Below are 17,183 nucleotides of genomic sequence, written 5' to 3' on the forward strand. Positions count from 1 at the left end.
AATCTCTGCTGGACAAGCTCCAGGGCTAGTATGTCCTTCCTGAGGTGTGGGGCCCAAAATTGGACACAGTATTCTAAATGGGGCCTAACTAGAGTTTTATAAAGCCACAGAAGCACGTTTTTGCTTTTATATTCCAACCCTCCTGAGATAAACACATTACATTTGCTTTCTTAATCACGGACTCTACCTGCAAGTTAATCTTTAGAGAATCCTGGGCCAACACTCCCAGATCCCTTTGTATTCTGCTTTATGAATTTTCTCACCATTTAGAAATAGTCCATGCCTGTATTCTTTTTTTCCAAAGTGCAAAACTTCACATTTACTCACATTGAATTTCATCAGCCATTTCCTGGACCACTCTCCTAAACTGTCTAAATCTTTCTGCAGCTTCCCCACCTCTTCAGTACTACCTGCCTGTCCAACTGTCTTTGTATTATCAGCAAACTTTGCCAGAATGCCCCCGGTCCCTTCATCCAGATCATTAATGTACAAGGTGAACAGCTGCGGCCCCAACACTGAACCCTGCGGGACACCGCTTGTCACCGGTTGCCATTCTGAAAAAGAGCCTTTTATCCCAACTCTCTGCTTTCTGTCAGACAGACAATCCTCAATCCAAGCCAGTAGCTCACCTCGAACAGCATGGGCCCTCACCTTGCTCAGCAGCCTCCCGTGAGACACCTTATCAAAGGCCTTTTGGAAGTCTAGGTAGATAACATCTACTGGGTTTCCCTGGTCTAACATACTTGTTACCACTTCAAAGAATTCTAACAGGTTTGTCAGGCACAACCTCCCCTTACTAAATCCATGCTGACTTGGTCTAATCTGACCCTGCACTTCCAGGAATTTAGAAATCTCATCCTTGACAATGGATTCTAGAATTTTACCAACTACTGAGGTTAGGCTAATCAGCCTACAATTTTCCATCTTTTGCCTTGATCCTTTAAACAAGGGAGTTACAACAGCAATTTTCCAATCATCTGAGACTTTCCCAGACTCCAGGGACTTTTGAAAGATAAAGATCAGTTCTTCAGATTATTACATTTTTCTAGTCTCAAATTATACAGATTTTAAATCAGAATTTTCATTGGCATCTATTTCAATGGACATCAACCAGTTTTGTAATGAGACAAGATTTGAATTCCTCACACTGTTGCAGTAAAATTTAAATTAGTTTCATTAGCAATATTAGTCTTTTTGTAGTCTCTTTCATCAATTGGGAAAGACTTGATGGCCTCCATTCAGACTCCTGTCAACTATGCATACGATGAAATGGTTTCATCTCATTAAAAATCTGTTACTTGTGGGTTATACTATAGCATACTGTGAAATGTGTAGACATTTAAGTTTAGGCTGTATGCTGATAAATAAAATCTACCATATTATTTCTTTCACATTCTGTCATCCCAGCATGAGGTATGTTTGAAATATAAACAGTATGTCAAAAGTTTGGTTACAGTCTGTGGAGAGGTAAACAGTGCTTCTGGTCAGTGACGTTTTTTTTAGACAAATACTTCTGTCTGCTGATCCCACTAATCCCAGTGCCATTAGATTCCATAGCTGATGGATATCAAGTTCTAGTGCTACACATTTGCATCCATGTTGACTTCAAGTGCCAACAGTTTGTATCAGTAGATGCAGGTGGATTTTTAAAATAAACTGCTGAGCAAGATTCACACCCATTTTCTCAGGATGAACAAGTGTCACCTCACCTGGTTTGTACATTATCTTGCACTTCAAATTGGAGTGCTTGACTACCTGATAAGCGTGTTTGAAATAAGACGGTTTAATTATAAAAACACCTACACTTTTTAAAAAAAATATGTATATTCAATGCTTTAATTTTCAAGTTCAGAAATATCTTTTAAACTTGGAAGATTTTTTTTTTAAGAAAAGTTAGAAAGGTTCTAGAACACAGTTCAGCCCTTTTATGTTCTGAGCTAGTTTTCTGCAAAAGCAGCTCACTCTGCCATTTTGCCTGTCTTCGTTGCAGCGACACATGTTCCCTTGGATAATGATTAGGTCTGATTCTGACATACTGGCAGTGCACTCTGTATTTCTGCATTTGTTGCAATGTGTATTTTAAAGCTTCTCATTGTCAATCAGCTTATGTCATTATCCTCTGGTTCTTGATCCTTACACCAAAATGATCATTTCTGTTTATTCTTCTGGGGGAGAAAAAATCACTTGACCCCTCAACAGACCTAGATGCTATTATATTCAATCAACTAAAATTACTCGTGTCTTGAACCATTCATCTAATTGTTGGCTGCAGCTTGAATGTGTTCACATCCTTTCTGAAATATGGAATTTAAAACTAAACAATCACATTGAAAGAAAATGCTTAATAGAAGTTTTTTCATATTTATTCCATTTTCCTTGTTTTTGTTGTCCTTTATATCACCAGTTTCAGATTCCTCTCTATTCTGACTTGGAACTAAATTGTCACTTCCTTCCTGTTCAAGGATTGAAGTCCAAAAACTCCCTTGTAGTTCTGTTGGCTTTCCTATTCCAAAAGGACTGCGTAGCTTCAGTAAGGAAGCTCAACACTGCTGTCTTCAAGACAGGTAGTATTGGGTGACATTGGCTTAACCAGTGTTATTATGTCCTTTTAAGGTTTAACATGCTCCCCTGTGCTTTAGAATAAACTTATTTACAGCCTGAGGATTTGTTTTCACTAAGCAGGAAAATATTCATTTTAAGAACTCGAGGGCGGTCATCTATCTAAAATTTTCACACTTAGCTGCTGGAACAAGAAATGAACCGCTATAGAGACTTGCATCTTTTAAAGGAAAGCGGCTAAACGTTTGACGTGCAGGGAGATGCAGGAATTGAATGAATACTGGATTATCTTTATTTAAAAAAACCTAGTACTGCCAAGAATAACATTTTAAAAAAAATCCCCGTGCTCTCCTGCTTACGGTAAATTTCAAGTCTTCAGCCTTTTCTTTGGGTTTCTGTAAAAGTAACTCTTACTACTGTTGTTCAGCCTGTCTTTAGTTCCATTCACAGCGCTACATTAGACTAAATGTGAGGAATTTAGCATTGCATCAATGAATACATCTGCTATTTGGACCTACTGAAACCGAAATGGAGTTTGCGTTCTCTGGAGGATATAATTTTATTTCTTTGGGGGAGTCTGTTCATGGTACCTGATTAACAATCTAGATTACTGACTGAGTTGCTGTAATATCAGCCTCGCATCAATGATACACTGGCTGAATGCAAATTTAAGACACAACTAGAGAAGTGTCCGTACTGTGCAAGCAGAGAAGGCTGTTCAGCCCATTATACTTTCACCATCTACCTGAGCATTTCCCTTTAATGCCACTTCTAAGCAATCCCCAGAGCCTTGCACGTTTGATGTATTTGCCCAATTTGTTCGATTTGGACCCAATTCTATCCTCCTCCCAGCGAATTCCAGACCGTAACTTTCTGTCTCATTCCTTCACGTGTCGCCTCTGCTCATTGCAATCTAACAGGGCTTGACCAAACATGTTAATGTCTGATTCTATTATGTAGATATTTTTCATTAACGTGTTCATATGTGTTGTGATACCTGTTGGTTCGGAAACAGAGACGGCACAGGCGCTACCACAATGCCACAAGAGTCCTCCGTCCTTTTCATTTCATTGGATTGGTTTAACATTAGTATCTAGGCAGTTTGCCCCGGCCAAATGCAATTCACCTTCCGATTTCGGTCATCATGTCTGATAAGTTACAGCTGTTTTAAACGGCTGCGGTTAACTGCAGGTCTGGTTGTATCTATGAAGTAAGGAGGGTCTCGTTGGATTCAACGTTCTTTCTGTTTCTTTCCCCCCTCTGCGGATGCTGTCAGACCTGCTGAGTTTCTCCGGCATTTTTCATTTTTATTCCAGACTACTGCTTGTTTCTTGGTCGATTTAGTAGCTTTTCGAGAACGCGTACCTTCCACATCCACCCCCAGAGACAGACGCAATTGATTAAACCAGCTTTGGAAATTAACTCGATTAGATGAAATATAAGTTGTATGTAAGTTGTTTCTTTATAAATGTATCGACATTAAAATAAAATCATATGCGAACAAGAACTGTATCAGAGATAATGGGAACTGCAGATGCTGGATAATCCGTGAGAACAAGATGTGGAGCTGGATGAATACAGCAGGCCAAGCAGCATCTCAGGAGCATAAAAGCTGACGTTTCGGGCCTAGACCCTTCATCAGACCTCTCTGATGAAGGGTCTAGGCCCGAAACCTCTCTCTGATGAAGGGTCTAGGCCCGAAACGTCAGCTTTTGCGCTCCTGAGATGCTGCTTGGCCTGCTGTGTTCATCCAGCTTCACACTATTATAAGAGATGTGACCTAATTAGTTTTTAAATTCAAATCGAAAAACACTCCCAGAACAAATTCCAAGCGCGTTAAAGTGCATCAATTGCTTGCAAACGTTTGGAAATGGGGTGTGGGGTCAACGTAAGAGTTTGGTGTAGATATGTTTTCGGCTACACGTGGCCCCCACAGAGAACTGAGTGTGGAGTATCTCTGCATGTTCTGGGCTCTCCCCATGCCCTGCTTATTTTCCAGAGCTCCTCACAACCTAACGGTGGCGCTGGCTTTCCGGGTACATTTCTGATAGTTCTGACTCTGTGACTTGCTGCTGCCGCCGCCGATGGGAGGCACGTTGAGCACAGATTTTTCTCGCTGTGTGCAGGAAAGCATCTTTTTAGGTCTATCTGTCGTACCCAGAATGCACAGCCGGGTAGCATTTCAGTGACACAGGTAACATGGCGTTTGGTACCTTAGGCTGAGATTTTCAAAGGGAGGAAGCAGGCGCTGGGTGCACTTTGCTCCGGGATTCCTTTTGATTTGGAAAGCCGATGTTTTGTTGGAGCTGACTGTCCTCCCTTACAACCCTTTCCAGCCGCTGAGCATTGGGGAAGGAGGCTGCTCCGGACGGTGGCACAGGCACAGACTCGCCCCACAGGAGAATGGCAGCATCCGAGCTCTTCACTAAGGTACAGATTTTCACATCTCCAACCCCTCTCTTTGGCTGCGTTTCTTCAGCCCGGTCAGCCGAATGCAAATCACCGCGGTGCATCCTGTTGTCGAGTGTATTGCAAAGACGGTCAGACTGGGCTTGGGGAGGAGGAAGGGGGAGAAAGGAACGAGGTTTCTATTGAACAATAGATATAGGAAGGAGAGGCTAGGAGATGTGGTCCTTGAAGCTGTTAATGTTCTTGGCTTTTGTGATTCAGTGGCGAGAGAGGAGCCGTTCTGGTGTGACATTCGATCTGGCTGTATATGTGTGTGTGTGTGTTTCTGAGGGTGGAGAAGAAGAGAAGATACATTTATCCTATTTGCATAGACCTTTTTTTTTCTCATCAGTCGAAATGGACTGGCTCCTATTTGCCCCAAACCTGGGCACTGTGTAATTGCTGCTGAGTCCCCCCCCCCCCCCCCCCAACTGCTGGAAGCCGAGAAATTAACCTCCTCCCCCTCCCCATAATCAAACCTCACTACGTCAAAGAAATATATTCGAGCTGCTGATTTATTGGCCTAAAAAAACACGCACACTCAGCGAAAGCAGGAAGAGAAAAGCGTTTTTGACTCCGTATCGTCGGCACTTCCTCAATTTCGTTTGGCACCAATGAAATGAATGAACGCCGCCGTGGCTCGGATTAATTTCACGGCGTTTGAATGAGATGCTCCTTCGGATTGTCTCGCTCTCTAACGCCGTGTCGTGTTGGTTTTAAGTTCGCAGTAAATTGGAGCGGCTCGCCAGGCCATTCTGGGCCCCGCTCGCTCCAACCTGGAAAACTGAACGGGGGAGCAGGCGAAGCGAGTGAATGATTCCCGGTGGGGCAGCGTCCCCCTGGGATGTAAAACCCACTGGGTCCGGCTCCCAACCTAGTGCTGTCACCTGGAAGCCAAATCTTGTGCATGCTGGAGTTCTGAAATAATGAGAGAGAGAAAATGATGGAGCACCTCGGGAGATATGGCAACATTTGTGATCGTCTCTCTGCTTCTACCCCTCTCCCCACAAATGCCGCCGGATTTGCTGAGTTTCTGAAGTATTTTCTGGATTCAGTTCGCATCCCATGCTCCTTGCGTTTCCAACTCATCGCCCATTTTATTATTTATTATACCTCCCTTAGGCAACAGATGTGTCTATCAATTTATAAATCTTTGTAAATCATTCATTATTTAATTGCTGGTTTGTCGATCCACTGATCGTGGGGCTGAAAATGTTTCAATAATACTCAAAGGCACCTAATGTGCCTTAGAATTTTTCTGGCAGTGGTGTAGTATCTGTTAGGGGTTCTGTAGTTCCTAATATTCTACAACACATTATTCCTAGAAATTAATTCATTCCAACTCATTCCATTTCTGAGTGGGTATTAGTGTGTGTAAGGCTGTATTGAATTATTTTCACTGATGAAGTACATTGCAAAAATGATTTTTGGACTTTCATGTTATGGCCGAGGTTGTATTCAGTGATGAACACTGTAACATTTACAATGAAAGTTCTGGCAATAAATGCGAAAGTTTCCAAACTAGTAAATGAAAGATATCTCTATAAATGACTCTTGTTTCCACTGGATTCTAAATGCTTTACATCTAGTGAAGTATTTTTTAATATGTATTTCCCTTTGCAATGTAGCAGCCAATCTGATCATGACTGGATAATCTGTTTCTGTGAAGTTGGTAGAGGGGTGAATATTGGTCGGGGCATGATACCATGCTGTTCTTTGAAATTGTGTTGTTGGGATGTTTAACATTCACCCGAGCAGACAGATTGTGCCTCAATTTTTCTGATTTCCAGTGTTACACTGATTTTCACCACTGACCTGAAGGAGATTTTCCCTGGCTTATAGCTTCTGTAGATGTAGGGCAACTTCTGATATAAATGAGCAATTTTGACTGAGGTGAGATGTGAGCAGGAATGATGTGTACCAGCAGATGTGGCAACTAAAGACATCGTAGTCAGTCTAATCCTGTATTTGCCTCCCATCCATACAAGTACTTTTAGTTTAGATTTCTGGATAACAATCATGATGAAAAGTGCGATCAATTTTCTTTTTATTTCCTATCTTTTGGATTCTAGCTCCCTGCTCAGTGTATGATTTTACTGAGTGCTTGGGAGAAGGGGAATGTTTTTGTAGAATCGTACAGTGTGGAAACGGAGCCTTTGGTTCAACTCATCCACGCCAATCAACTTTGTCAAATTAAACTCATCCCACTTGCCTGCATTTGGCCCATATCCCCCTCAACCTTTCCTATTCATGCATTTCTCCAAATGAATCTAAATTGTACCGACATCTACCACTTCCTCTGGCAGTGCATTCTGCATATGAACAACCCTCTGTGAAAAAAGTTGCCTCTCGGGCCCCTTTTAAATCTTTTCTCCTCTTACCTTAAAATTATGCCCTCGAGTTTTGAACTCTCCCACCCTAGAGAAAAGATCATTGCTATTCACCTCATCTGTGCCCCTCATGATTTTATAAACACTATAAGGTCACTTCTCAACCTCCTATGCTCTAGTGAAAAAGCTCCTAGCCTATCTAGCCTCTCCTTTTAACTCAAGCCCTCCATTCCCAGTAACGTTCTCGTAAGTCATTTCTGAACCCTCCAGTTTAATAATATCCTTCCCATAGGAGTACAACCAGAACTGTGCATGATACTTCAAAAGTGCCCTCACCAATGTTCTATACAACTTCAACATGATGTCCCAACTTCTACACTCAATGGTCTGAGCTATATAGGACTTTGCATGTTTTGACATGGACCTTTTTGCTGGTGAGTGCATGTGAAAAATTTCCTGCTGGCCAAAATATGCCTCTGATGATGAAACAATCTTTTTTCTGCTTTAGTCAGTGTGAACATTTTGTTTTAAAAGAAACAGTTTGGCCTAGTTTGAGACAAACAGTGAATTTGACCATCCTTCAACCTTGCCACAGCAATTTATTTTAACTATAGCATCATGTGCACCCTGACTGCCAAGAGTTGGAATTTGTTCCTCCCTGAGCTGATTCTGGCCACTTTTGGTAATTTACTAATTTGGTGGAGGATTGCATACTTGTATTTTTGCTGATATGTTGGGGTGAAGCTGCCCAAATTCATTTTGTGTGGATATCTTGGCTTTTGAAACTCTTACTAAATTTAATTCAATCCCAGGAATCACTGTAGTTCTAACTGTCCAGCCCTGCTCAGAATTGAAATTATTTTCTAAAAGGGGTGTTGGTTACCATTCTTCTTCCAAGAGTGGCAGAGGCAGTGTCATTGAATGTTTTCATGGCTGAATTAGGTAGATATTTCACTAACAAGGAGTCAATGTGCGAGTGGAATGAGGCCATGAACTGATCAGCCACGTTCATATTGAATGGCAGAGCAAGTTGAAGGAGCCAACTGACCTAGAGAGTTTTTGTGCGTGTGTGTGTGTGTCGCATGCGCATGTGTACTGGATGCATTTCTGAATTTTCAGGTGCATTGTGCATCATGACAGAAGAAGTTAAACTCTATCACAGTATGCTGGATGAAGGAATTTTTGATATTTCAAATATGAAACATATGTCTTGGGAGTCGCATTTTTAAAAAAAATTTGTAACTTTCCATGAAAAGTGCACATTGGCCTTGAAAATGAGTGAATTGGTTCAAGGTGAAATCCATATTTGTATCTGCTGAAAATCCAGACAAATAATTTAGATTTTATAATTGTTGATCTTAGTGGAAATGAGCTTTAGTTTTATTCATTCATGGCAGTTGGACTTTGCTAGCTGGGCCAGCATCTATTGACCATCCCTTATTGTCCTTCGTGCTGGTGAACTTCCTTGAACCACCATTGTCCGTTGGTTGTCGGTGCTATTAGGGTTGGAGGTCTAGGATTTTGACCCTGTGACTTTGAAAAAATTGTCATGCTGTGGAGAAATGGGAGTCCATTGAGTGATCTCTTGAAGCTGACGCTGGATTCCAGTTGCTCTTTTCATCATCCTGAAGTTTCACAGTAACTTGCTGTACTTAGTAAGTTGGAAATGCAGCTTAAAATTGAGGCCTAGTCCTCTGACAAATCAAGCGATCAGCACATTTGCCTAGTGATATGCAAGGTGTGTGACCAACCTGTTTTAATTATTTCCTGTGCCATTTGCACACTGACAGTAAGTTATTTTGTAACCTTTGCAAACTATTGTTCAGTGTTATTCCATTTTGAATTCTGTTATTTGTCTTGTGCCTATGCAAAACTGATGTTTTAAAGGCAGTCTTTTTTTTCTTGCACTTTGACTTTCAGTTTTGTTACATATTAATGTTGTCGTAATTTTAAATTTGTTCTTGTTCATTGGTTGTGTGTCATTGGCAAGGCCAGCATTTATTGCCCATCCCTAATTGTCCTGGACAAGGTGGTGAGCTGACTTCTTGAACTGTGTGTGTGGCAGAAATTCACACAGTGAAATTGCTCACTGTGTGTGAGCCTAAACAGTGCATATTGACCATTGAAGGGAAGGCAAAGGATCACAGCTAAGTACAATGCTTTTGCCAAACTCCCAGGTCTGCATGTGCAGATGAGATTGTCGTAATGTGATCAGCAATAGGAGCCTTTTCTTTAACCTAACTTGACGTTGAATCTAGTTGTATCACTATCATCACTTCACTAACGTCTGCGGGCAGTGTAATTAACTGCAAAGTCATTGCAACTGTTGTTCATGACTTTGTAATATGCTCCATGTAATATTACAGAGGAATAGCTGTCCAAATTTTTTGCAGGATTTTCTACACAATAAGTTTTCAATCACAATATAGCTGGGAGTTCTGTCAATTTAATAGACACTTGCTTTTATGGAAGATGACACCTGAGTGCTGTCCAAGATTCCATAATAATGTGACTTTAAATGGGATGTTCTGGGTACGTTTTCAAAAAAATTGATGGATTTTAGGTACAGAGAGAGTCAGCACACAGCCATATCTTTCTGAAAGGTGGTTTTGAATGCTCTGCTTATTGTGTGTAATCCTGTTCTCATTTATTTTCAGCACACCTGTTTAAACATGAATTTTCAGTGTTAAGACTGGACTCATCAATGTTTGATGTCTTTGCACAGCATGCATGTTTGCTGGTCTGCACAGGTTAGTGATTATCAGTCGAGGTGCTAAAATTAGAAAGAGTGATGTTGGAGATAAGGAAGCAGAAGTTGACCAAGATACCAGCTTCTGATCCATATAGAGGTGACGACTGCAAGAAGTAAAGCAGTTCTGTCATCAGGAGATGATCCATTCAGAGTCACCTGGGATGTCCATTACCCTTGGGCTCCCAGATGGTCAATGGCCACTTTGGTGTTGTACTAAAGATAAACAACTGCCCTTGCAACCCAAGCCAGAGAGTCTACCTCTTTATAGGCAATAAAGAGCTGTTAATACTGACCTGGCAACCAACTATCAGCTGAGCACTGTTTAACTGAAAATCTGTGCATGATATACAATTCCTGGCCAATTAGCATGCCCTGTTCAGTTTGTTTCCTGCTTTTACTCCCTCTCTTCCTAGTCTAGTTTTAAGATCCTTGATTCTCAGAATTAATTTGTGACCTGTTATTTTGTGAACTGCAGTCTTCTGACGCAATGTATTTAACTCTATTTGGAAGAAAATGATGGCCAGCCTTTTTAATCAAATCTGTTCCAGAATTAAAGTAGCACACAGTGCAGCACAATATCTTGTATGTTTCCCGCCAGGGCATCAGTGGTACACAGTGGCTTGTTTACTTCAGTTTTCTCTCCTCATGCCAGCTGGAAGGTTTGAATTATTGTTTTAGTAATATTCTGATAAAGATGAGTGATTTGAGAGCAATCTGAGATTAACTTTTAGTGGCAATAAATGGAGCATTCGAATGTAGTGAAACAGGAATGGGGTATCTTTTATCCACAGAGAATCAGTTTCCTGTTGAAGTAGTATTTTTCAGGGTCATTCACTTGCGTAGTACCAGCTGAGCCTATCCTCTTGGGAAATGACGTGATCACAAGGCAGTGCTCTTGTGGTCTGCTCCCAGGCTGAGCAGCTTGTGAAATCGCGCCTTTGTCACCACATTGAAGCTCTGAAAGGGTTACGCAAACTTGATGGTTGAGTACCAGCAAGAGAGCAAAGATAATTCTGCATTTTCTGCAGCACATAATTCTGCTGTTGTCATCTGATGGGCACAAAGCTAAATTTATCACGCCTCTGCAAACAGCCTGTCCCTTGTGCTCAGTTGAATGATGGGAATGTTGTTCTAGGGCTACGTATAAAAGACTTCATTCACCTAGAAATGTTGTGTTCTCTTCTTGCATCAGGATTGTGACCTTGTCAAGCTTCCTGTATGTTTTAAGGAGGAGGGGTTATCATGTACTTCAATAATTTACAAGTAAATGTTCCATTTTATTAGCGGGGTGGCTGCAGTCCACATGTCCCAGTGTGTACCTTACATCTGTCTGAGCAGAAAATATTCTGAACACAATATTCAGGTCTATTACATGACTGAGGGGATTAAGAGATGGATTGGGATATTGTGTATGTGAAAGTAAGTACTTATATTTTCTACTCTTTCCAAAATATGCTTGAAATTACAACTGAGTCCACAATTAGATTTTTTTGCGATATCCAAATTTAATTTAATGTTGTCAGACTTCTAAATCTATGTAGCCGGTCTGAAATAAAATTAGATTCTGAAATGTCAATTGGAGAATGGAGTGTATGGGGAAGATAAACATCGTCTGTCAAATAACCAATTGCTTTGCTGCCAGGATAACAATGATGTGTTGCAGTAAAATCTGTCGTCTTGTTGTCCTTTTAATAATAAAAAGGAGGCAGTGGTTGTATTTTCAAATCTAGTGTACTCTCCAATGGGTAGGAATCAGACTGAATGTTGTAGAAATACTTAGTGATTGTAACAGCAAGGAAGAGAGGATAGTTTTCAGAACTTTTAACAAGTTTGACCAATTTAGAGTACTGTCAGAGGTCTAAAATTACAATTTATCTACTATATTTTGAGATTTTACTATATTGAGACATTAAACCAAGTCTTGCCTCTTTGTTTGTTGTGGTATCTAATGAACGACACGGTGGCTCAGTGGTTAGCGCTGTTGCCCCATGGCATCAGGGACCTGGGTTCGATTCCACCCTCTGTCAGTGTGTAGTTTGCACATTCTCCTTGTACCTGCGTGGGTTTCTTCTAGGTGCCCTGGTTCCCTCCCACAGTCCAAAAATGCCCATGGTGTTTAGGGATCTGCAGGCTAGGTGGGTTAGCCATAGGAAATGTGGAGTTACAGGGATAGGACAGCGGACTGGGTCTGGGTGGGATGCTGTTCGGAGGGTTGGTGTGGACTTGATGGACTGAATGGTCCGCTCCACACTATTGGTATTCCATGATTCTTTAATGATATGATTCACAATCTTGTAAATGGTTTTTAAAAAGTGTGGAATTTTCCTGGTGCTATGGTTGTTTCCTCTTTCAATCAATTTTAACCCAAGAAAGATGATCAGGTTATTTATCTCATGTGTGCACAGATAGATCCCACTATCAGCTACATTTCCTTGTACACCAACCATGATTACGTTACATCAGTAATTGATTTGGGATTGAAATAGGCTGAGTAAGTGATCAATTCAAGTTCTGTCTTGCAGCAAAAACAGCAAAAAGAAAACAGTTTCTCCTTGTACACAGGGAATGACCCTCTTTTACAGTTTTGATGAATCAACATGTTGACATTAAAATACCCACCAAAAAAAAAGGATGTGAGACTCTGAATCGCTGTACATCACAATGTATTCATAAGAGTAGGTTTGGCCTCTACTCTTAACCTCAAGGATTATCCTCCCCTCTTAACAAAATTGTTCACCTTTTAGTGGACCTACAGTACACGTCCATGTAGATTAACAAAGTTGGATCTATTATCATAACCCTGATACATGAATTTTTGTTATTGTAACTAACTTCTCTGCTATTTAATGTGTGTTGACCCTGGCATTGGGTGGCTTTCCAAAATTCCACCTGGTCACTTCCAAAGTGTGTTGATCAGCAGCACTGTCTGTTACTTCTGTTGATAGTCCTCCTTTGCTGATTGTGTTCAATGTGTTGGTAAATGAGGACGACAGAACTTTCTGCTGAGGATTAAATTGCGTTGATTCCCTCCCCTTATCATTAAGTTTGTTAGTTAAAAGTGATTGACCTCATTTTGAATCTTTTGGAGCAGACAAACTGATTTGACACTGACATTTACAGCACAGGTTTGGTGTCAGTGGCAATTGGTTTTGGCTTTTCTTTGACATTAAACTTTTGGGAACATAAGGTTCAAATGTCCTCTGTGACCACCACCTCCAAAGAACCTAAAATGGCTTAGTTCCCTTCGACCTTAATCCTGGATTCCGCCTGCCTGTGTACAATACCTGGAGTAAATCCTGCTTTATAAAATCAGTAAATTATAGAGCTAAACAAAAAGAGAGAGACACAGAAAAACCCAGCAGTCTGGCAGCATCTGTAGAGACAAAAACAGAGAGAATGTTTTAATGTCAAGGAATTACTGGATTTGAAACGTCGACTCTGTTTTCTCATTAGAGATGCTGCCAAACCTGCTGAGCTTTTTCAGCACTTTCTATTTGTGTTTCAGATCTCCAACATCCACAGTTCTTTGATTTAAGTTTTAGGACCAGTGTGTTCAGATTTAATCGTGGCTAAAGTTTTCAACGTGAGGAACGCAATACTAGAAGAAAACTTGTTTTTGTGCCTAATAGCACATCAATTTCTTCCTTTTTATATGGAGAGTTTCTACCAAATATTCTTAACCTGTATTTATTTAGAGGTTTCCTTCAGTTTTATCTGAAAGAAGCTTAGATTCCTAATATATTTGTAAACAATTTCCATTTACACAGTGTTAAATCAGTGCTGTGTAATTTTTTCGTGTAAATATGAAATAAAACAATGGACGGCTGTGTTAAACACTCAGCAACTCCCCTGTGGATATGCAAAGCATTAATAATTCCACGGAACTCAGTGTGGTCTGTTTTGCATTAATTATTAAGAAAGAAGTGGGGGATTATTGTTAAGTTACCATGTGCACTGCAACATTGGCTATAGGTTCCCCAGGCAAAAAATGATGGTCTTTACGTAAAGCATTTCATCATTAATCATGGTTTGAATTGATGAAGACAACTAGTTTAGCATGTTGTCAAAAGAACAGTCATACTGTTCAAAATTTACAAAGGATTGAAAATTGTTTTTGTTTCAAGGACAATTTAGGTAGAGAAGTAAACGCGAATCTATTCAAGTCCCTTGTCTTTTTGGCTCCACTTATGAGGCTGTTTGAAAAGTTTGCTAGTGCTTGGGCCACACCTTTCATGAGCTTGATCAATTTCACTGGCTTTGTCTGTTCAGGTTTGAACAGTATGTGGTGATATTGACATGTCCTCATGATAGGCCCAAGTCCACCTACTCTACCAACTTTGGCCTTGCCTAGAATTGAGACTCCTTAAGACTCGTTTGGCTGTCCTTTTCCAGACCCCAAGATCTTGAGGGTTGCTTCTAAACATATGAGAGCACTTTCTTTTCTTGCTTTGTGCTTCCTGCTGAAAATGTATGGATTAGAGTTCGGAGCATGTTACACTGAGAGCTGACTAAACCCAAAGCTGCATAGATTCCTCTTGCTATGTGAGCTAACCTAGAAAATGAGCAAAACAAAATTGTCCTGTCATTTTGTTGACATCTCAAATTACCTTCAGTCTAGATCTGTGACATATAGTTACATTCAACTGCATGTGTTGGAAGGTTTTCCTCTTTTCTTGCAAAATCATTGCATGGTTTCCCGAACATTATTGGAATTCTCCATTATAATCTCTGATAAATATTTTTAGGATAGTTTCAACCTTTTGTCGGTGATACAGAGACGCTCTTCTACCCTGTGTTCTAACTCCGCTGCATCCGTAATCCCTTCCAACCTTTGGTTCGTTGCTATGCTAATGTCTCTGCTTTTCCCACACTATTGCATTGCGACATTGCTCCATCTTGCTATCTTCCTAGGTGACATCTGACGGTCAAGGAATTGAATTGTATTCCAGTTATCAGCTATTATTGAATTTGATCTTTACTGTTAATGTCAGTTCTGGTTGCTACCTTGTTTCCTGCAACATTGTTCAAACCCCAAAGGGCAGCGCCTGCAGTCATCTCTACTGCCTTTAATGACCTCAGTGTTTCAAAGCACTTTACAACCAATTCAGTTCTTATAAAATGTTGTTACTCCTGTAATGTCAGGAACTCATTAGCACTTGGCATGATCCTGCAAAATCAATAAGATATATGACCGGATTACCGGTTTTGATCATGTTGGCCTATTTACTTGTTCAGCAGGATGTGGGCCTCACTGGCTAGGCCAGCACTTATTGTCATCCTGATCACCCTTCAGACATTGGTGGTGTGCTGCCTTCCTGACGGCTCCAGCCCAAGGATGGGGAGTGAGATGAGGACAGTTGGGTGGGGATAGGTGTACTTATGCTGTAGTTAAAGGAGTTCAGGGTTTTGACCCAGTGACAGTGAAGAAATGGTGATTATCGTTCCAAGTCAGGGGAGAGGAACTTGCAGGTAGTGGTGTGTCCATGCATCTGCTGCCCTTGGCATTCCAGAGGCCAACGGTGCAGGTTTGTGAGGTTCTATCCAAGGAGGAATCAACGTTGGCCAATCCAGAGGGGAGATTTCCCTTGGCCTTCGAATGATACCACCATATCGTCTTACGATAAGCTGACAGTATAGAGGTTTATTGTCTCACTGAAAAGATAATGCATCCTTCAATGCAGCACACCCCTCAGCACTGCACAGGAGGTTCAATTGAGATTATGTTCAGGTCCTTCAATGAGGCTTAAATTCGTAACCCTCCCACTGAGGCAATGTTAACACATCTAAAATCTTGGAGATACAGATTAAGGGTGGACTGGGACTAATACAGTTGAGTTACAGTGGTTTGGGACAACCTTGGATACAAGCAGGCATTGGATCTGAGGTGGAGATTATTGGTTTGTAGGGCCTTTTTTTGGCAGACTGCATATGCAGAGTAAAAAAACTTATTTTTAACAATTTTTAAAAATTCTATATTGTTCTACTGTTTCTGCCTTGAGCGAGGTATGTTTTGAACCTGTAATTCCCCTAACCAGAAGAGTGTTGCTAAATCATAATAATGTTGTGACCAAAAGGTTTTAGTATATATTACCCTGTCCAAACACAGCCTAGGCAGCTAACTGAATTAACCATTTTCAGTCTCACTTTCAGACTGCCCAGGATCTCTGAACAAGACTGGGACAGATACTCTGTTTAAACCCTGGCCCTGCAAAGCATCTGGGGATTTTTTTTTCTATAATATATCAAAATTGCTGCTGCAACATATATCATTGTGCATCATATCACAGAAGCATCTTGGCTAAAATGTGGAGGAGCCGTGGTTTACAAGAGCAGACTGCAACCAAATTTTAAGCTGCTGCCTGGCAATTGTATCAGCAGGTCTAAATCCCTCCCAGATGCTCCCACACAAGCACACGTGCCAACCTTGGGAGACGGAGTGAATACAATCGCTGGCTTTTCGTCTCTGTCTACAAAAAAAATGTGACCCACCTTTAACAACCTTCACCAAGACTAGAATGGGTGCATGTCTGACTGTGTATTTCTAACTTGGCTTTGCCTTGGTTACAGAGAATCAGAAACTACGCACCATAGTGTACAGGGTTTCCAGCACACAACCAGTATGCTTCAATTGTATATTTCTCTTAATGTATCACAAGGTGCTTTGACAACGAAGCTTTTGAGAGCCTGTGGTTTATCTGCTGGGGTTAATGAGTGGAAATTTTCTCAGGCATACATCTAGCCATTTTCTGACTGCAGTAAGATATCCAACTTGTAGTGCTCTTGCTGTGAAATAATGAGTATCTATAGCTGTCTAGACAGGATTCCTACCTCACAGAGCATGACACATCCCATTTCTAATCAGGTGTGGCTAGAGTCTGAATGTGATCTGGCAAGTGGCCATTCTCAATGCCTGGATTCTAATTTGTTTGCTTTTTTTAAGTAATAAATGTTAGTTTGATGGTTAGGATGGACTTTATGTAGAAATAGAAGTAAGTGTATGAGACCAGCATGCGTAGGAATAGGTCATGCAGCATTTCACACCTGCTCCACTGGCCACATGAAGTGGCAGAACTATATCCTAATGCTCCATCCAC

General features: G+C 40.9%; 1 protein-coding gene across 4 annotated transcripts in view; it reads left to right on the forward strand.

The window, feature by feature from the left end:
• Window positions 1–4,654: 4,654 nt before the first annotated feature.
• The window catches only part of LOC125467222 (unconventional myosin-Va), a 199,052-nt gene continuing 186,523 nt past the window's right edge, over window positions 4,655–17,183 (forward strand). For 2 of the 4 annotated variants that reach the window (XM_059639158.1, XM_059639155.1), the window contains exon 1: window positions 10,053–10,087. In XM_059639158.1, coding sequence (XP_059495141.1) covers window positions 10,068–10,087 — 20 coding nt within the window. In that variant the 5' untranslated portion in view covers window positions 10,053–10,067. Of the gene's footprint in view, window positions 4,990–10,052; window positions 10,088–11,362; window positions 11,509–17,183 lie in introns of those variants that run through there. The other 2 variants (XM_059639156.1, XM_059639157.1) reach the window with 2 other exon arrangements.

This window comes from Stegostoma tigrinum, chromosome 33, assembly GCF_030684315.1.
Source record: "Stegostoma tigrinum isolate sSteTig4 chromosome 33, sSteTig4.hap1, whole genome shotgun sequence".
Taxonomy (NCBI): Eukaryota; Metazoa; Chordata; class Chondrichthyes; order Orectolobiformes; family Stegostomatidae; genus Stegostoma; species Stegostoma tigrinum.